Genomic DNA, 22,910 nt, shown 5'->3' with positions numbered 1-22,910 from the left:
AATTGATGGATCTCACTTTTAAATCTCATATTTCAGTTTGGAGAGGAAATGTACGGATTGAATTAGAAAGCTGTAAACTCTTGATGAGAATTAGTGGTATAAAACAAAAGAAAATGAAACCTTCAGTCATTTTCCCTACAGTTAGGCTGAATGAAATTGTAAATCAACAAAAGATTTGGACAGTACTCAAATCAACAGCTTTACCTAATAAAAGTTCTAACAGAGCACTGAGCATACCATTTGAAACAAATATGAAATAAATATGAAATATGAATGACTTTAAAAAGAACCATATGAGAAGCATAACAGTAAAATCACCAAAATTCAAGCAAAGGAAATTCAAACTGAAATGTATGATGGGCAATTAAGTACCTATTTTGACAATTCTAAGTGGTCAAGTTTTTAAAGTATGACACAGAAACCTTAACCTATCTATATATGAGTGATAAATGAGGCATTTTGTGTCATTACATTCCCATAAATCACTTTCTTTAACTGCTGATGGCTTTTATCAGGTCTAACCTTTTCAAGCTTCTATCAGAGTGCTAACATTTTCAACTTTGACACATACGCAGTTTACAAATTCTGCAGCTGATTAACTCTGTACAGAAGCTCACTGCCATCACTGTCTTCTTCAAGTTGGGTTACAGCTTCAGTGTCTCAAAAACTCACATGCATCCTTTGTATGTCACAAAATCCCACTCAATGTATTGAGCTGTGTTGCAAAGGATATAAAATATTTCTCCTTTTGAAACAAATAAATGAGAATATACTTTCAAAATTACTCTTCTACAGAGAGCCTGAAATATATATACTGTTCACTATTTTAAAATCAACTAAACAGTACATTCCAAATACAGAGAAATAGTCAGAAATTAGTACAATAAAATGATCAATTTTACATTACTTTATTATTCAAATGAATTTGGGTTCAGATTGATACTCTTGATTAAATCAAAAATGTGGTGATCAACATCTCTGAGGTAAAGATTAACAAAATAATAAAAACCAACTAAATATTACAGCATATCATATATACTCTATTACAAAGTATTGCATTTATAAGCTGATCATGATCATGGGCCCTTAAATCATTTTGTGGGATTCCTCACTGAACTCGTCTGAACTATCTTGTAAATTTCAAAGGTTATAAATTGCAATATCTTGAAATTGTAAATTTCAAAGATTCAATTTCAGTACTATACCACAAAATGAATTGGACCACAATAAGCTCAGAACAAAATAAATGCAAAAGCAAAAAAGAAATGCAGGAAATAATATTTTATCATGCTTAAGTGAGCCCAAAGATTTCAAGGAACGCTTGCTTTCCATAGGAACTAAAATTAAATTACATATTTACATGACATACACCATTCTTCCTACAAATAAGTGATAAAATAGTTGATAAAAATCCATCTAGGTGTCTACCTTCAAAAACTTTTTAATTTACTGTACTATATTTACAATGAGAAGCCAGCAATACAGTAGTATTTTGTCTTAGTAGCATCAGTACATAGCAAGAATGTTAGTAGGTTAGACAAAATGCCTGCATTCTCACTATTTTTATTTAAAAATGTGCAGGATATCATTTAATTCAGATGTACTTCGTCTACAGAAACAAGCAATGAAACATTCAAGGAAATGCACTTACAAGATGTAATTGATATAGACACTGAAACAAAGCTCAAGTTTAAAGAGATACTGTCTTTAATAATATTAGTCAGATTGAAGAAATTTTCATGTTGGTTGTGTGACCACTGGAAGCCTGGTACTTCAGATGGTATTAGTTTTGATACGAGCTAACTAGACATCAGACCTAAATAATGAAACCTGAAGAGACAGGCTTGGACCCCGCAAATAAGAATGTCCACAAAGGCTCTTGTGCAGCTGATTGTCTCTCGATGATAAACAACAAATCTTAGAAAAACACTGGAGGAAGGAAGATTTTTTTCCAGCATCACAGCTAACACAGCCTTGTAACTTCAATATCTAAGGCCTATCTATCCATGACAAATTAAAAAGTTCTTTATTTCACTAATAATGTCACACATCAGAGAAGCTGTGCAGTTACACTTTGACAATTCAGATGTAAACCTTGGAATGTCTGTAAGTAATCATGACAAAGGCATATTTATCATTTAAAACAAAAAGACATGATTTCTTGATGTTCATATCAAAGACTAGTGATGGATGAGAGCATGCTAATCAAATGACAAACCAGAAGAAACACAGACTCTTGCTATTTTGATTAGGGGAGGAAAATGAAGATCTCTTTCCCAAATTAAAATGCAAACATTCTAAAATTACACACAAATATATACACAAGTTTGTATAACACATTGTGTATACGTCGGAGCTTGGTATGTTCTCATGTAGCCATGCTACAAATATTGACTAGAATAACTGCCAATTTACTTAATGTCAGAAGTCATCACATATAATAAAGAAAATCAAACATTGACGTTAATCAAGTCCAGTTAATTGCTTATTAATTTATATATTCAGATGCAATTTTAGCTTTTTTATATTAAAACTCCCCAAGTAACAAGACTGAATAATTTTACCTCTTCTTGTAATTTGTTTCCTAATGTCTTATTTCTAGGTTAAAATTATGTGCAATTATGCTTATGTGAAATTATGCTTATGCCATTTAAAGTTCCATAAAATTAATGTAAGCATTGCTGAAAACAAAAATGTGGAGTGTTCATGAGGTATGCAGTATTGCAAGATCAGCGTGGAGCTTCAGAACCACATTTTTATTGTGAGGTCTTACATTTTTGATACTCAAGTCATCTTATTTCAGTGCCTTGCTTTACGTTTACCCAAAATGTATCAAACCACTAATGCACATTTAACAAGAACTCTCCAGCATCAAAAACTTTGCTTACTAAGCATGAGAGTCACAGCTGCTGTCAGTAAGACAGACAAATCTTTATTCAGCTTGTAGATCCATAGGCACTGGCAATGTCCAATGATACTTTCACAAAGTACTTGTCAAACAATGGTCATCCAGCTCCTTGAGATCAATCTTTCCTCTTCCCTTTTAAGCAGTTCTCTCTCATGCCTTTTTCATTACAATTCTACAATGAGTGAATAACTTTTTAGTATCCACAGACAAATATCCTGGTCACTCCTGTTCTGAACAAAAAAAGCTCACTTTGCTGACTGGAGAACTATTCATAAACATACTTGTTTTTACCTTGCTGTAATTAAGAAACCTACAAATAAAGTACTTAACCAAAACAAACATACAATCTAGACTAACTGCTTTTTTTAAAAAGAAGATGAGTTCCCCCACATACAATTTTCGAGAATTTACAAGAAGGAACGTAAATCAAACTGGTGACACTGAGAGGGAAAAGGAATATTTGAAATGAAAATATTCTTCATCCAAAAATTATTATTTGCTTTTTGTTAAAAATGATTTTTTTATTGTTAAAATGATTTTTACCCAAACCTTTGAGCAGAAATGTATTTGAAATCAAGAATTATACAAATGCCTGTTAGAACTGTAGTGTTTAAAAAAACAGACCAACACCAACAATCATTTTGCTCTGCTACTCAGCAGCCCTAGTAAGACACACCTGATGGTGTACTTAATGCAACTTATCCATATACCCTAAGTGTCTCCTTTAAAACAAGATTACTGTCCTGGGAAAGCAGAATCTTGTGCCCTGGAAACACAGATCTGCACTGTACAATCTCACAGAATAAACAAAATGTGGGCAATTTCAATACACACTTCTCAGTATATATTGAAACTACTCTCACAGAGGTTGAAAGGTAATTTGGGACTCTGCAGTGAAACTGTATGCCAAGATTTCCTAGACACAAAGAATTTGGGAAGCTGTGTGTAAATGTGAATGTTGCCCATTAACCAGCCAGGGACTATTGAATCTATTCATTTTATACCTCAAATTTCTCTCAGATTGTGCACTAACCTCAACAGTCTTGTTTTTATGTGCTTTATTTACTGTGAGTCCTATTTGTAATCAGCTATTGACAATATTTACTTTTTTCTTATATTTGTACAAATATCTTTATATATAGTAGTTTATCATTCAATATTTTAAAGTGTGCTTAAGACACAACTAAATTCCTCCACCTCTTGGACCTTTTTTTGAAAAATTTACTGGATGCCCAATATATTTAATATTCAATAGCATGTGAGAATAATTTTTATGCAACTCTGATAGTTAGAAAGATAGATAACTCAATTATTAGATCATCTATCAAAATATTCAGATGTGTAAGAGGCTACTAAAAAGATTGATGACTGAGAAAGTCCACTGATTCTCTAGCCATCATATTCACACATTTGGCTAGACAACATTTTTCGCTGCCTTCACAAGCAAGCTTCATTACCCATCACTCCACTGAAAAGAGTTTATTATGAGGCTGCCATCTTGGCAAGACTATTATTTAGATGATAAATGTTGGGGGAAAAAGTGTGTCTAGATTTTTTTTTAAGATGAGCTTTTTGACAGATAAAACAAACAGCATCTACATTTCTAATTAACTTAAATTTGGCATATACAAATACAGGTCAGTAAAGCTATGATATGCTACTAGATTATCTTCTGTCTGAATCTTGCCCTTAATTTGTAAAATGTAAATTAACTAATTAGAAGAAAAGCAGCATTATTTGTGACAAAACGCTCCTTCTATTTCTTTGCTTTGTGACATTTATGATCAACTGTAGTCCTTCATTCTAACTTCTTATAGATAGATAATTGTACTCACACTAATTTATTTGTTTTCTATTATTTTAAACCACATGAAAACTTGAGATTTCTGAAAGGAAGGATGCACAACAGACTTTGCAACATGCAGCTAAATTACATCCTTGCCAGCTTCATTTTGTTTGCAATATTATGCTGTTTGCATGTACATGTAACATGAATACAGGTGCGAAGATACCACTTTCAATATGCAAGCACCAGACTCAAAGGGAAATCTCTATAGAAATTCTTAAAAAAATTACTGAAAATCTCTGTATCCTTTCTGTGCATGACGTATAGTAATAATAATAAACTTGTGTTTCATTCATTAAGAGTTAAATTTCACTTTATATTCCTACTTCCCTCCTCGTCATTTGAAATGGATTAGACTAGCATAGCAAATATAGAGTTACATGAAGCAAGGGGGAGTTGGTCATTCTTGAGTTTCAGCCTAGCAACTTGACCTTGTTAAATAAAAAAAATATATGATATCATAGTTTACAGGAAGGGATTCTTTTTGCTTTGGCTTGGTTTTTAACTATTACTAGATAGATAAAGACTCAACACTAAGAAATACATTGAAAATGTCAGATGTAAATGTCAATTAAAAATTACAAGGAATTCTGAAAGGTAACGTCTGTGGGGGGTTGACATTCTTTGACATAGTGGAGTGTCTGCAACCAGGCCTTTGGCAAGCAGAGCAGGATCTATGCTGTCAGCTCTTATCGTACGTAAACTTAGATGCTTGTCTAATCTGAATGAGAAATACCACGAAAATTGGAGCTGAAGCCTTCCAGTAATGTAGATGGAAGTTGAAAATGCTCTATCTGCACTACACAAGTCTCCTGTGACATGATAATATTTAAGACAGTACAGAAAAATATAAGGCAAAAAATAATTTAAATAAAGCTTTATAGTACCTCATTTACTACTTTTTAAGTTAAGCATGTAACAATCTTGCAGTTAAAAAGGCTTCAGTGGTTGAATTGAAATTATAATGAAAATCCCATTTTGATGTCCATCTTATAATATTTAAAGAGAAAAAAGCATGAAAATGTAATTCAACTGTAAACACTAAACTGTATATAGTATGGTCTGTTTGTTTTGACAAAAGGAGTTTTGATACAAAATAGTCTAAAATAATCAGCACAACAATTAATGTTATAGCAATGCTAGGCATGAGGCGTGGTCTTGATGGAAGACATCTTCATGGTCTGTTATTCAGTCACCTTATTGAATGAGGTGATGACCAGTAAAATGTGAAGATGTTACTTCTGTGCTAAAGTAAAAAAAAAAAAAAAAAAGAAAAAGAAAAAAAAGGCATAAACTACATGTTGATTTTGGTACTGTTTACGTTGTTAAATAAATAAAGCAATGATTCACTGGAAATAAGCTAAGTGTATCTAGAATATTTGTGAAGTGCAGAGGTATGCCTCTCTGTGTGTGTATGTATATATCTGAGAGGAGAACACAGAATTTTATCATCTTCACAAATTAAACTACTGAATACAGTAAACTAGTAGAAAGCATCATCTCACTGCTTTTGATTCTTGTTGTCTAGACACAAACCTATCCTACTCAGTGCTTTTAAGGTGAGCAAGTTGGCATGGCAGATTCTAAAAGAAGTAAATTATTTTCATAGAAACATCTATACCTAGTTCTAAGTTGCAAAAATCATCATAAACCCCCCTCTTCTGTCTACATCAATGTTTTATTTAAGATTAATTTACTAATTCAAATGGAGTCAGGAGGGAGAGAAGAAGCAGCAGAGCAAAATCCAGCATGTGTGAAAATCTAAGAGCATTAGATAGCTAAACAAACCTTAAGTCCCTCAGTGTTGCAGTAAGGTCAAAACCTTTCAGCATTGTACCAGTGTGTCAAAATATGTCAACAAACCTTCATACTGCAAGAAGAAGAATGACCTTTCAGTTCTTTATGTTTGGGCTGCCAATGAAGCTTTGGATACTGGGTATGCATGAACAGTTTTCCTAGCTACTTGACAAATGCAACTCCCAAGGTTTCCTCCAAGTCGTTATACCACTGGCTTTCAACTCACCAGTACAACTTTTTAAACAATTTTCAATTGGATCATATTGATACTGTTATAGAACAGGCATCCATAAGCCCACAGCATGATTCCCTCTTCCCCTACCACCTACAATCAGACAACAATTATTATTTAAGCAGTCTTCATAGTAACTTATGTCAAACCATTTTAAACAGTAGACCATAACAAAATGTGCATCATTTTGATGTACTGATTCAGTCTGCTCACGTACGATTCATTCTTAGAGTCAACTACAAATGAATATGAACAGAACACTCAAAAAAGTTTCAAAAAGAAACTAATAGAGCAGATGTGTTTGTAACTGAAATGAATACTATATATATATTTTTTCTTTTCACATTTATCTGAAAGACCTTTTTTTGTTCTACAGGACTCTATGATAATTTCATTACTAAGACTATTGGTTATAAACCAAAGTCTCAAGAGCAGACATTGTATTAATTAACAACAGATTTAACCATGAATTTAGGTTTCAGAAAAGTGTGGCTACTAGTTTAAAATTAATTATGAGAAACTTGCATTTATTCTTTCAAAACAAACAAACAAAAATAATGACATTTAGACTACAAGAAAAGGGAGGAAAGGAATTTACTACAGGCATGACTTACTATTCTTAGTCAAAAAGAATGAAATGATTCTCTTTCACTGTGTGAAATTACCTTTAGTTTAATATCAGTATCAAATATGACATTTTCCTACAGTTTCTACATTTCCTACATTTTCCTACTCTCACATGTATAGTAAAGTTTCTTTAGCTAACAATGGCATCAAGCTTTCTCCTTGTACTCTAGAAACTACATTCCAGAAGGTACATATTTCTTAACCAGGCTTGCAGAAGGTACAAAATATAAACTGCTGTATTTGAGTTTATACCTGCTTACATGAAGTCACTGTCAGTGTCCACTAATTACTATTTGAACTGCATGTTATGTTATGCACATGCAGTTGTCTTGTTTACATAGTGGCAGTGAAAGCTGCAGCCTGCTCGGTGGATGCCATTGTTTTGGAGGAACAAACAGGTAGAAGGAAGGGTTTCGGTGAGTACATGAATCATTTTATACTAAGTTTGTTCGGTATGCAATATAGCTTTTTCCTAAACATCACTCTCCAAAACCAGCCTGGGAAAACGCAAGACTGAACTTGCTTTTTTCTGTTTATCAGTGAAAATTCTCAATATCTAAACAGTGTCCTAAATTATAACTGTGCAAACCCACTGACAAAGTACACTTTGTGCATTTTTAATGTGAAGCTTAATTTGAAGATGAGGTTGCAGTGTAGCACTGCAACTGAAAATTGCTTAACAATACCATTGATGTATGAGCCATAAAAAACCTTGCTAAGCTGTCCCTGCAGAACTCAGAGTAATAAAAAGGTGTTCTTTTGCACTGAGGTGAACAGACATGGTTGACTGAATCTAGGGAGCTGTTCTGTTAAATGAGAAAGTGCCATTTCTTTCCTGTCAGTACAGGCCAATTTAAGACACTCACAGATTTAGTTAGCACAGAATACAGGACTTAATGAAACATACGCATTACAGCAAACAAACCATAGCTACATTCAAAGCTTTCAGTCAGATTGTGTGCAGAATTAAATTTACATCTGTTACAGATGTGGAAAAACACCCAGAAACTATTCCAGTCTCACGCTTACTTTTCACAGAAACAAAAAAAAGCTCCATGGAAAAGATCTAAAACCTTTCACATTCACTCCTTTCAAAATATCTAGGTATGCATTCCTATCCACATCTAGCAAGTGATGTTACAGCTTTTCTCTGCAATTTCAAATGAACTTTAACTTCAACCAACAGATCAGGTTTACAAAACCCTGAAGGATGGGCTGAGTGTCATGATACATCTGTTATGAACTGATGCATCTTCTCCGAAAGATTCCTCCTTCAGGTGGAAAGGAAAGATACAGGTACATATGAATTGACTCGGAAGCTGGTTCTCACTTGAGAGAACCTTGGATAGGCTGATTCATTAAACCATTCAAAACTGATTCACAGTTTGTCCAGCTACACCTGTCTTTTCATATAAATAGTTTCAGAGAGGAATGAAAGTTAACTGTCTAAGCTACATGCAACCTAATCTGTCATCAAGCATTCATTAATCCAACTGCTATTATATTAGAAGAAGCTGTAGTAATTCAGAACTCATTTCAGAAGATGCAATAGTGTTAGTTTAACCAAGCAGTACCAAAATTAAAACTAACAGGATTTGTTTATTACAAAACAAAACCAAAAACTGAAATGAACAAACAAATAAAAACCCAACCCAACAAAAAAACAAAATCACCGCCACCAAAACACCCCCCAAAAATAGAACTATGCCTTATTTCCATAGTTAACCTAAGATTAAATTCTGCGTTTAGGGAATAACACATCTCAGTAAGGAGACTTCTAGTTTCCTTCATATGAATGTAAAGTCTTTATATATGTAAGAATCACCTGTTTTTCTAGTTGCTTTCTATAAAATAGCTATAAAAAAAGATTAGGCAAAATCTGAAAACTACTTCCAAAACATTTCTAATGAACCCTATTTCAATTCAGTCTAGCTTTTGCAACATTAAAGGTACTTTATTAACAGCTCAGTGTTATCCTATTTTTGAAGTTGCAATATTAATTATCACATGATAAAATCAAAATTAAAATGAAGTTAGCTATGTCTTGGTTTCCTGATACAAGCATAAGAGAAGTTTCTTTCAGAAATGTCAGGTTCAAAGGATACCCAGTATTTTCAAGTTTTTTACACGTTATAGCTCAAGCCAAAACATAGATAGTCATTTTACTTAGCACAAAAAGACAAATACTACAAGTTCGACTTTGCAACAGCAATTTTACTGCAAATCTGAAATGGATCAATGCCTTCATCCCACTTGTCTATTTACCTTTCACCCCACCTCAACTTTATACCTTTATACTCATGTTATCTATTTAAAACTCACTTAGAGCTGCTTTCCGCTTACACTATCATGGATCCCCTCAAACACATACCCACTGAAAATATTCTAGCCAGTATATTTAATGGGTCCTCACAGCCTAAGCTACTCATTTACACTGATGTGCAAGTTCAGCACCAGTTGCATCAGCATCTTTCCTGCCACTCTTGTGAATTGCCTAGATATTGTTATATACTCGAAATTGTTTCTAAGTCTCATACTCTGGTTATATATCTCACAAATTCTTGTCTATAATTTTCCTGTAGCACAACATCTTTGTCCAACAATGGACATTCTTCCTGAGGTTCCCATAACCTCAGTTCAAGTTCTCCAATTGACTGCTCTCTGGGATTATGAAATAAGCACAGGCCCTCCTCATATCAACAACTGTTTTGGCAGAGCATAATCATGCATTCTGACAGTGTTATTCTCAAAATACAGTTTTTCTATCTCTGCTGCATCCTATAGAAACTGCTTTTAAAGGCATTTCCCACGCTAAGGCTAGCAATTTTCACGTTGGCATTTATTATTTATATTTAGCTGAAATACTGATGGTCACCACAGACTGGCAACTGATGTTGGCATATGTTGTTAGTTGCATGTTCAAACATGTTTGTGCCATCTTCTCCACTACCCTCAGATTTCACAGAAATGACCTTGTAAACACTAAGAAGGCTTCTTAATCTATGCTATCACAAATCCTTTATTAAAACTTGCATTTACCTCACTTACTGCCTTGCTTAGTGTTCCACCACATACAAAGATAGAATTGAGTATCTTGCGTAGGATTTAAACAACAACAGTCTTCCCCAGTGTTAAGTCTTCTTCATTATATACAATAAGAACCTTTATAAGAATAAAGCAGAACTATTTTAACAGTCTTTACAGGATCTTTATACCAACAAAATCAATGTTCAAAAATTCTGTCCAGCACACCTCACTTCTCTTATATTCTTGTAAATACTTTTTTAGCTTGAAAAGAATGTATTATTATTGTTACATGTAGATAATGTACCAAAAAATGTTTTATGAAAAAAAAGTGAAACAATTTAGATACACTGACAATAAGCAATAAAGTTCTTTACATACAAACCACACTTGTTAGACTGTGAGGATTTTAGAACAAGTTTGGCACCTTGCAAGTATTACAAAATGTTACTGAATCTTCCTTCAGTCAAGTACTAAACAAACTGAAATACAGCTTCTGTACCAAACCAGCTTATTCTGTTTTCCAGCATCACTGTAAAATCACCATATATATCTGATGCATGTTAGCATTATCACATGAATTTGTCACAAATATTTCAGCATTCCAATTTGACATACTAATTAATCAAATTCAAAATGTCAGATTAGTAACACGTATTCTATTCACATGGCTTAATAAAAAAGTCATGAGCACTTTATGCTTTTTTTTTTTTTTACAGTAACTTATTTAAAAAAAATGTATTCTTACTTATCTATAGGGAAAAATAACAGTGATGTACCTATTCCAGTAGCTCCAAAACTGGTCCTGCAAGTAGGCTTGGTGGCTACTTTCATCACCAAATGAGGCTTTGCTTTCAATCCAGTGAATTATGTGTCCTTCAACAGCTAGGGTGACAGCAGAAAACAAAGTGAACTGTGAAAATCAAACTCAACAGCCTGTAAGAATGTGTTTGGGAATACCCTATTTAACCCCCAAACTACCACATAATTCATGCTTGCAACAGAGTTACATATTTGTAAAAATATTTTTCGAATATGCACATGACATTTTCAAAAAAAAACACAAAGTATTTTAATTGATAAGTGTCTCAATTTAAGTTTAATTACATCCTGTTCTAGATATTCACATCTATTCTAAAACATGCAGAACATAAAGAAAGAGAGACTAGACTAAGGTGCAATTTCATCCTATTTTCACCCTTACTTTGCTGGAAAGGAGTTGTCAGGTAAGGAACTGAAGACTGGTGAATATCAAGAACAGTTAGCTAAGCCACTAAAGACAGAAAATTCTTAGTCTAGAGTGGAAGATGTGAGAACAGCAAGAAAGGTTATCATAGATATCTATCTGCTTCCTTACTTTTGCAAAATCAAAACTGCTTCAGCAGGAAGAATTTAGGTATAAGGAGGGTTATGTGAAGAATACAATTTGGAATTTCTGTTTCTGGGATACTCTGGGATTTGCACTGATTGGTGTCTTTCCTCATTTTTTTGCAGAATTGATTTTGCAATATTAATAAAATGCTCTTTTTGGGGGGAAAGTCCTCTTTGACACTGACAATCGAATTTTGAAGAAGAAATCATGACAATCACTCTAAAACACCATCCATTCTCCATTAGGGCAATGTGGAATACCATTACCGAGCTAAGGAGGTCTTTAAAAACTTTTCAGAAGACTCTCCTATACATAGTTGTTTAACTATTGGATAAGAGAGATTATTGTGGTGAAAGATGGTATCTGAAGAACTGCTTAGGATGAGACAAAGTCTCTCACAGTACACACTCAATTCCTTATACCAATGCATGTATCGGTTATCTGTAATAATTCCAACTGTTGTCAAAACAAAGAACAAAAGAAGGTAGCCATGCACATGACTTTCGCAGAGAGCTTTCAGCCTTTTTATTTGCTCTGACACACCCACCGGTAGACATCCGCACAGACAGGTGTTGTGCTCTAAGCAGGTGAATCAGAAGTCTTTTTGTATGAAAGTCAATTTACAAAGGATCATTAAGAATCCTTTACACTTGGACAACATGCATGTTTTTCTTCCATGGCCCAGCCAACAGGTCATCTTACCTTCTTATATGGCCTAAAGACCAGAAGATGTAGATGAACTTTGGCATGACCTTTTTACCCACTTTTATTCCTTCTTGCTTCCTGTTAATGCAGGCTTTTAAAAAAAATAGAGAACTACTGAGTTGTATTTAGATGCAATGTGATGGCATGAGAGTAACTGCACGATGACAAACCTTTACACAGTGACCTAGAGGTGTAATGGTATTACTTTAAGACTGCTTTGCATTTGATTGTGCCTTAAAGTTTAAGACAATTATAGGTATTTCAGATTTCACATCATAAAGTGGGCTGAGCAAGTTAGAGGGAGCGAGGATTTGGGGGTTCCTATTGTTTCTTTTTTTTTTTTCTTTTTTCTTTTTTATGACTTTGTGACAAAAATGTGCAGAGACTGAAGAGAAAATATTAATATTATATTTACTTGTATTATGGGTAATACTCTCACACAAAGTAGAAGTTGTTAAAATTATTGGGTAAACACTGGAAAAACAGTAATATTGTATCCTATAATATACTTTACTTTCGTATGTCTTAAGTAGCTGTAATATTTTAACATAAACACTTCTACACAAAATAAAATAATAAAAATTCTTTTAAAAGACTTACCTACTGGCACTTCTAAAATAAAGTCTGGTGTTTTGTCATAACCTTTTGCACGAAGCTGATCTTCAGCTATACATAGAGAACAAGAACTATTGTTTATAAAACTATTCTATTAACTAGACAGCAGTATAATTAATTTTATTTTAAATAAGAGTGTAAGAATTACTAATGCACTCATACATATCTTTCTTATGCATGCAACACTGTGTCAGATTAAATGAACCTTCGTAGAAAACCTGAAGCATGGATATAAAAATGCTTCTTTGTCATCCCTGCATTTTTATGTCTTCATTATAAACATCATTAATTCAAGCTGTCATACAGTATTTTATAACCCCCAAATATTCAAAATAAAGAGATATATTTGCTGATTGAAAGAAGAGTCTTCTCACATTAGGGAGCTGTTGAGATTAATCCTACCAACACCACAAACGTAGAATACTGTAGCTGCCTTCTTAGTTTTGTTTTAATGTTAGCACAGGGATGCTAAATATACAAACAAATAAATAAATAAAAGAAGAAGAAAATCTTCTTCCAGAAATCTAACAGAGGGAAGACATGATTTTAATTTTTCTTGCCTCCTGAATATAATTTAACCAATTTCAGAACATAAAAAAAAAAATTTGAAATTTTCTTAACATTAACTATACAACTCTATTGCTTCTGAATATTAAAACTGAATATTTCAAAAAATAATTGAGAAAGAAAACAAAAAACAAAAGGATGCTTTCTTTAAAAAAGAAGAAAAAAAGGAGAAAGCAAGCCCTCACTATTTTTTAAACTATTGTCCTTCATTTCCAATACCATTACATTGGTATTTCTGAAACACCATTAGATTTTGGAGTGACCTGGTCATTCAATTCCAGGCATGGCTTTCTGTCTTCACCGAAGCTCAACTAATGGCACAACCTAGTAACAAGTAAGGCTGTGTAGCCCCTTAACACCTACTGGGCTGTTGACATTGTCATGCATCCCATTCGCCTTTCTACATCACCTTTGATTAAAATTAATGGTCCATTCTCACTGTTGGGTAGCTTATTTCCAATCCATTTATCAGGTTAGGACAGTAGTTTCACGGCCAATGTTCAGAACTCAGTTTTAGAATACTTTGTGCATATCTTGAAAGGTCAGCAGTTTGAGTCCAAGCAACATTTTAATGACAAGATAAACATACCCTCTTAGAAATCAAAATATTTTAAAACTGCCTAAAGCAAACTTCACTCCCCCTCCTTATTGAAAAATAAAAGTCTGAGGTATATTTTTATATAATGAACTAATACTGCAAGCAGGACACCAGTAATTCTGGAATGCTGTACTTTAAGTGTAAACTGCAATAGCTGTTTATTCTTTTTAATAGCTGTGGTATTTCTTTTGAAATTTGAGAGCATTTATTCACAGTAGGAACACTACATTGTAAATACATGATTTTGGAATCCAACACTTCTTAATATCACCTGGTCAGCTATTAAACTTTTCTAGGATTTGTAGCCAGACTTGATTGTTGGCTACTTTCAAAATTAAACTGTTAGGTATATGGATAAAATATGTTTAAATTGACAAGGTTCTAGTTTAACAGAACCTATTAAAAGATTTTTACAACACATTATGAAAACAAATGATTATTCTAAGTAATTTCTTAATCTTGATAAAAATAAAACATAACCCAGTTTCATCCAGCTCTATTTAACTGTGACCTGCTCTCAATTGTTTAAGGCAGTCTGGAAAAGACTTTCATTCTTCTAGACAAGAAGTCTAGAAGAAACTTTAATTATTTGGGGACACACAAATGGCAACAGAATGTTCAGACTTTTCCATCACATCTAACAAAGGCTAGTGTCACAAATTTAAGGAAATTTACCTTAAAGAAACATAAAAAAACCCTCCACATTGAAACCAGGAGAAATGTTTTTGCATCTGCTGATAGGTCAATTTTGCAAGTGTCTGAGCTGGAGTTTGTATCGGCATTACCTTTATACTCTCCAGCAGACTCTTTTTTCAAGGATGCCTGACTACTTTTGAAATGATTTAACACATGGATTGACACAATATATTTTCTGCTTTAAATTTGTTTTGGAAAGTTTTGCCTCGGTTTCTATTAACACTTTGCATTATTAGAAACAGTGAAAAATATATTTAAAAAACACCTTTATTATTGATGTGAGTTGACAATTACACACAGGAAAATAATTATATATTACTGATTCTTCAATTATTATGAAGCTTTGTAACTTTGGAAAAATAAAAAGAAAAAGAAAAAAGGAGTTACAGAAGGTCCCCAAAATCACCAGAAAGATTCTTTACGCCAAAACCTCATCAAAAGGAAGTTCAAACTTTTTAGCCCAGGAATGCTTCAGATTGGTATAGAAGCCTTAGATTGGTATAGAAGCCTTATGTACACCTTAAAATATCTTTTAGCTCTTGTATGGATCAAGAGAATGACTTAACTGCTTGAAAGCCAGCCAATGGCAGCTACATATCTTCATCCTCAGATTTGAAAATTATGTTGAAACAGCCCTAAATTTGTCCACATGTTGTCCATTAGTTTAGATTTCCAACAGATCTGGAGGTTTGTATTTACTGTAACTCAATCATAACCATTTAACTCATCATTGTTCTTATACTAGCCTCTGGATGTAACAAGGAAGCAAAACATTCTTCTATTGGTGCATCAATAGGCAGTAGCTGCACATTGAAGATTACAGCAGAAAACACTAAACAGATTTCATGATTTATATCCAGGCTACTGAGGGACACCATAGTGGGAGCGAAAGGAGGTTAAGATTCTAGAAAGGTCGGTTATATACCTTCCCATTATAGCTAGAAGCTTTCCTAATATATTCTGGGGTAGGCAAAGACATGAAAAGATGAAATCAGATCTTACGTATAACCTAGAAATTCCTGGCATTTCAGCAAGGCAAGTGAACCAGTGAGGAAGGGAAGGCTGTTAGCCTGTTCTGAGAGAATGCTTCCCTTGATTCTGCACATCTCAAGCAAAACAGAAAAGACTTGAGAACTGCGTTTCTGATGTAGAGAGGAAGCGATGTGCTTCTCGTGAACAATGCATTCCTAAAATACAAAAAATATCAGTTTGTTTAAATTTCCAATCAATTTCTGGGCGAATCTGAAGGTGTTACTTCTGATCTGTATGCTTTGAAAGCTACGTCCTCTAGAAACAAATTTTCTTCCTGACCCTAAATGCTGCTAGGCTTTTTTCTTCTGTAACATACTCTCTATTGCCCAGGTAAACATAGCTGTAACAAAAAAATTGCTATTCTAGAAGAATAGTACACTGGAGTACTACACTAACATGGAAAATGGCAGCAGGAATTGTTTCTTTAATACATGGGTTAAAAAGTAATAGTTTTGTCAGTACAGCAATCTAAGTCACAAGCCATCTCCAACACCAGAACTCCATCTTACTCAGATTGAAAGCCAGACAAAGCCTGAATCTGTTGACCTTTAGGAAATAATCATCTCTTCTGTTTTCCAGGGGTTTTCTTCAAGTAGTTTTGGATGCAATTTTTGAGAAAGGAAAGATTTTACTGCAAGGGTTTCAGTAAATACAGTAAAGCTCATCTTGCAGATACTAAGGAAAAGCTTTTTTTTTTTTTTTTTTAAAATCAAACCCAGAACCCGAGACACATTCAATGGAAAGATATAATAAAAACAGTTAACACATCTTACATCATGAGTAAAAAATGCTTCACTATGCATAAAACATAAACAATAAATTAATCCATCTTATTTATATCTCTGTATGTTGACAAGTTAACCCATTCTAGGTATTTTGAATTGACAGTACAAGTTTCTTAGAGCTTATTTCTAAAGGCAAAATTGATGCTTACCCAAGGTCATGAATCATTAAAATTTAAATCTGATTTGTGTACAACACAAGCTTGCACAAGCCAAAAAAAATGATAATTGTTGGGTTGAGGATCCATTAGTGAGTCATCTAGTCCATTCCCTCGTATCGTGACAGGATTTATTTCATTACCAACTTTGATGGATGAGTGTCAAGTCTTGCCTTGAATTTTTCATTGAAGGTGATTCCATAACCTTCCCTGGCAGCTTGTTTTATACTTATTGTTCATAGAACTGTTTAGTATTTTAACTCAATATCGTCTCTCCAATTACAATTTAATCCCAGTATCTCTGCTCTTTGAGCAAAGTAAAAAAAAAAAAAAACAAACAAAAAAACCAAACAAACAAAAAAAACAACCCACAAGCCTTCTCACATTTTCATAGAATCATTTGGAAGTTTATATGTAATGGAGAAAAATGTAAAAAGATAGGAATAATTAAAATAAAAGAGCACACTGTTTTTTTAATCATGCGGACAAACCTAAAAATCTTAATATTCTTTCTAATTTCTTAAATTTGTTAAAAGTTTTCCAAAATCTTACCCTGAGTCTAGCTTTAGGAGAGATCTCCTAAAGTTCTCTACTAATTTTACTGGTTTTACCAGTAAAACTCTTTAATTATACGAACTTTGTATAACACTCAACTGTAAAAAGACAGCATTTCACTTTGTTGTTATCTAATCACATAAGGAATCCAAGATTTAAAAAGTCAATACTAAGTTTATTATCACTATAGAACTGATCATTTAAATACTAATGATTGTTTTAATGGCACTTATACACAAGAAATGTAGTACGTGCTAAAAGAAAAAAAGAGAAAGAAAATAACTTTAATTAATCCTCAAAATAACTTTCAATAGAGACTTTCATTGTTTGGGAAGCAGGGGGCAAAAAATCCAACAGAAACTGCACAGAAAGCAAAGTGAGTGAATCTTCTAGCAGTCCTTTATACAGAAAGCATTTTGAAGCTAATATTTCTTATGCTTCCTCTTAAGTCTCACAAGGCCTAGATTATGGCTAATATCTCATGACACCAAAAGTAATACTGCAGCAGATATTAAAGCATTTTTTTTCAGCTACTTATTCTATAAAATATTAATTGCAAGCCTGTGCATGTGCTGTATATATAGGGTATTAGGTAACTGAGTTCCTGCTCAGTTCTAAATCAATAAAAGATATCATGTACAGCATCAATCATTTTTTACTCTTCTTTTACTACCTAATACAAAGAGTGTTGAGGCTTATTTTTTCTTAAGTAAACAGTCACTGAAATCTTTAAAGTTAAGGATCCACTAGCTAGCCTCTACCACTGATTCTTACCTATGAAAGAGAGATTTTTTTCCAAAAGCATTTCTCGCAGCAAGACTTCATGCTCGTGCCCAATAGCACTGATAGCTTTAGGTTAAGAAATAGAAGATTACATTGGAAAAGAAACAAATTCAGAAAAATATCATAGGTAAAATAATTCATTATAAAACTTACTGGCCTTCACCTTCATTTCAGAGTGATCAAAGATTTGAACTCTAATTTTTGAAATTCCTTACAGGGCAGAGGCATTTAGCACTTTGTGAAAATCAGACTACTGTATACAGCATCAGAATACATTTTACAAAATTAAAACCCATTATATCATACTTACCTGGTATATATATAAGGGCAATATTGCTATTTTTGCTCCCTGTCCCCCAAATTAAAATAAAGTGTGAGCTTAAAACACATGGTTAAATAGCTTATAAGTTATTCTTTAATGATTAATGCATCAATTCTCTAATTCAGTAAAGAATGAAATAAACTTTTTTTTTCTTTATATTCTGAAATTGAGAGGCACTAAATCCATCTGAAACATCTTACTGTAACAAAACACCCTTTTCATTGATTTTTCAGAAGCATGAACTAATGTCAGAGAAGAATGAAATAATATTTTACAGCAAAGTCCTTTTCACTTCACTGACAGCCTGTTGATCCAATGTGCTATTCTTAGCAATATGTAAAAAAAAGTCATCACATCAAACATTTTTAATGTATCTGCCCAGAGGTCAAAGTTCAATTATGGAAGCTTTTAAGAAGAACCTCATGGAACATCACAATAAAGGATCTTACATTAAAAACAATTAAATTCCTGATTTTATTTAGAATAACTTCTGCAAATGTAAACTACAGATCATCTTCCCATTACAGTTGATTACCTAAATTATACCAATATTTTATGCTGAACAGCAAAAAAAGCTAATTGCAAGGAATCATTTCACACATCTATAGTTTTTATCAACTGAAGCTATATATTATGTTAAACTGTACTAGCAGTTACAATACAAAAATGGGGGCAAATGAAGAATGCCAAAAGTGTAAGAAAAAATATTGCAAACAGAATTTATAATGCACCATAAGCAGAAACACTTAGACTTAGTCTATAATAATACCTGTTATTGATGTGTGGCAATGACCATGGGGCAAAACTTGTAAATAACCTCACAAGCCATTTTCTACTCATGCAATCTAGCAGCCTAGTTTCCCGTAAGCATCTGAACTATTACTGAAAAATAGCCTCTTGGCATTTACGAAGAGGTTGACTTCATACTTTAGTCCATGCATATACAATTAGATAGTTATATTTAAAATCAATATGCAATCCTTCAGAAGACATTATGCTTTTAAAACCTTAACTTTAAATTGATTTTTAACTATTTTATGCACCTCAATATTAACATCTAATTCAGCAACTATACTTGCAGATAATGCACTCATACAGCCAAGTATTAAACTTTTCTGTACCAAAATGGAATTGAAAATCTCCTGATTATTCTCACTGATGTCACTGTATATTCAATAACTTATCTCGAACCAGAATCTGGAGATGATAGGGAAGACCATATAGACTGCAGTCAAGTTATTCTTAAAAACTGTTCATAACTCTTTCAGAAGACTCTGAGAAGACTTTAGTCAGATTGTTCATCACCAATAATACTAATCCTAAAGTACCAAATTTTGGATAAGAAAATTAATGATCAACAACCTTTTCAAAAGTTCAACTTATTACATTCATCCACTTTAAGAAAGTCACGTTTAACACTGAAGAGAGTCTCAATGAATACTTAAGAACATGATTAAAACCAAAACAAATACAATTAGAACTCTATCCTGCTGCTGTTAAACTTAAATGAAACAGTAGAATCCATGCAGATATTTTAGCAGAGAGAACATATTTTCAAGAGGTAACCACCACATGTATCACAACTACAAATATTGTTACCCCTACTACATTGGAAGGTTAGGTATGAGTTTAAAAGTGCTAATCAGTCAATCTATCACAACCTGAACTGCACTTGAAAACATTCTAATTAAAATTCATATTCATAATAAAGCACTGCCATAATGTTCAACACTGTCTGTGCAACGTACTAATTTAATCACAGAATACTTGAGATTGAAGGTACCTCCAGAGATCATGTAGTCCAACCCCAATGCTCAAAGCAGGGTCAACTACTCTTAATAGAAAACCAGGCATGCATTTCAACTAATCAAAACCAAAGAGGTTCAATCAGGCATATGAATGTGCAGCCACCAAACTGACAACTTCCCGTGGTCCATCTGATTTTTGTTAAGCGGTGTAAGCGAAAGCTCTGCAGTGACCCTCTAGCTGATTGAACGTAAAACAGAGGAGTATGAAATGTGGTTTGTGAAGCAGAACTTTATGTCAGGTTAAAGCTAGACACATCTCTTCCACACAGTCTAAGCTCGTCAATTGTGCACCTAAAATTTTATGGGAAAGGATACTGTTTGATGCAGTCCACCAGTGGTCCATAACAACAGTCATTCACAGTACACTGCAGACAAATAAGAGAAGTAGTACAGTGATGGGCAACTACAAAAGCATTACAGTTAAACAGTATCTTAAAAACAGTAATTACTTTTCTTCAAAAAGGCTATCAGATGCTATTCAGATTTAATCACATAAAACAAAAACTGCATGCTTTTATTCACTATAAAAGCGAGCTATTAAAAAGTGAAATGCTCCCCTCACAAATATTGCATTGCCATTTATGGTGCACCCTGACCTCAGTGATAGTTTATGATGACAGTAATTAAATGAGGTTTAAAATCTTTTACTCTGCTAGGCAGATAACAGCATTGCCAGAGGAAAAAAAAAAAAAAAGGACAACTGTGATTAATACCTGATAGACTTGATTTGCTAGAACTCCATCTGGAATCTGAGAAGGGTCCCGTAGCATACTATTAATAAGAGTTTTGGATGCTAGTGACGAAAAAGAATAAAAACATACAAAAACCTGTTAGCACAGTTATTCACTTGGCAGGCAGGAAGAGAGGCATACTTTTATAAAGGAAAACATTGACGATGTTGATAATTTTTAAGGTTATCCAAGCAGCAACAACAGACCTATAAATTTGTCACAACTTATCCACTCAGATATATGAACTCTAAAATTCTTAAAACACAAAAGCATTTTTTTAGCACAGGGTGATAGCAGTCACTTGTTTACTTACTCAGTTTCACTGGACACTATATGCTTCAGAAGCATCACATAGGTCTTAAGTAAACTGCTTAATATACAGAAAATGTAACTCAAAATAACCTCCATATCTTTGGAGAAATTAAAGAAGATATAGAAAAATTCAAAACAGCCTTTAAAACAATCTTAACTACTTTATAGACTTGGTGATTCCAGCTTAGTAGCCTTCAAATTTATTTATTTGTTTGATGTCAACACATTTATTTGTCTGTATTTAAAAGTTGGTCAAAGGTTTTCTGTGGTATTTTCAAGTGTATAAATCTAAGACAAAAAAAATCAGAAGTGAATTTAGGACTATTTATCAGTCTTTTAATCACTAATACCACAATAAGAAAAAATAACATTAGTCGGGAATTGCCTTTAGTTTATTTTCATATGTGAATACAGTCCCTTGAAGAGCTGGCATTCTGTTTTATACACAGATGCTTAATCTTGGTGGTTGCATATACCAATTCATTCCTGAAAGGAGTGGAAAGACCTTATTCTACAAGAATGCCTTCTAAAAACATCAAACACTTCATTTTACAATTTCTCAGAGAAAAAAACAATGCTGCTGTGCAAGCACGAGCTGCCTCCTTCCTGGGAACAACTGCTGATAGAGTTCAGCTGCTGGTGTATTTATACCATCAAATCGTTAAGTGTAGACCAGGCTTGAGACTAGCAAGGTTCCCAGCTTTGCCAAAGATTTCCTGTGTGACTTCAGGCAAACTCCTCTAACCCATGTGTGCTTCAGTCCTGTAAACAAAGATAAAACCTACTTTTTCCTGTTTCTTACTTAATTTTCCCCAACTCAGGGCCAAAGTTTTGTCACTCTGTTACACGCATGTTACACTGTGGAAGGACTCCTGGAACCTGTGACCCTCCACCTAAGCAGTAATGCCAGTTTTGTTAGTCAATGTGTGTATGTAGAGGCTGTGCTGAAACTAAAGGAGACGGTGATTTTAGTCCACTCCCCAGATGCTGTCTTCTACAAGCATCACAACCAGTTGAAAGTAATATTTTCAATAAAATATGTAGTTTAGTAAACTATACCCTAGTGCTAATGAATATAAAAACCAAAATGAATTTAAAGGCTTTGCAAGACTTACAAAGAATGGCATGATTAAAGGCAGGAGCAAAAATTTGTTCAAGCATAAGCATTTTTAAAGAGAATGATACACCAGGCCAAAACACTTCCAGATACATAATGCCATAGTACATATTTGTATCATATTAATCTCATATGAAATAAACATTACTTTTATAAGTGAATAATAAAAATAAATAGCATTTCACTTTAGCTTTTGTACACTGTTTTAAAAATGTGTTTTGTATACTGGATAAAAACTATGAAAATGTGAACCAGAAGGCACTGCGTACATGTACTTTATTAACACTAAAAATTATATATAAAAAAATCTTTTAGATAGAAAT

At 33.3% G+C, this 22,910-nt stretch overlaps 1 protein-coding gene across 4 annotated transcripts in view; it reads right to left on the bottom strand.

The window, feature by feature from the left end:
* The window catches only part of CDIN1 (CDAN1 interacting nuclease 1), a 125,880-nt gene that overhangs the window by 51,494 nt on the left and 51,476 nt on the right, over window positions 1-22,910 (bottom strand). For 3 of the 4 annotated variants that reach the window (XM_035539342.2, XM_050710885.1, XM_050710886.1), the window contains 5 exons: window positions 21,141-21,220; window positions 20,743-20,792; window positions 18,289-18,356; window positions 13,112-13,177; window positions 11,214-11,319 (listed from right to left, as the gene is read on the bottom strand). In XM_035539342.2, the coding sequence (XP_035395235.1) occupies window positions 11,214-11,319; window positions 13,112-13,177; window positions 18,289-18,356; window positions 20,743-20,792; window positions 21,141-21,220 (370 nt within the window). Of the gene's footprint in view, window positions 1-3,365; window positions 6,001-11,213; window positions 11,320-13,111; window positions 13,178-18,288; window positions 18,357-20,742; window positions 20,793-21,140; window positions 21,221-22,910 lie in introns of those variants that run through there. The other variant, XM_035539343.2, reaches the window with a different exon arrangement.

This window comes from Cygnus atratus, chromosome 5 (genome assembly GCF_013377495.2).
Source record: "Cygnus atratus isolate AKBS03 ecotype Queensland, Australia chromosome 5, CAtr_DNAZoo_HiC_assembly, whole genome shotgun sequence".
Taxonomy (NCBI): Eukaryota; Metazoa; Chordata; class Aves; order Anseriformes; family Anatidae; genus Cygnus; species Cygnus atratus.
The sequence above is the reverse complement of the archived record's forward strand: the minus strand, read 5'-3'. Positions and strand labels throughout refer to the sequence as shown.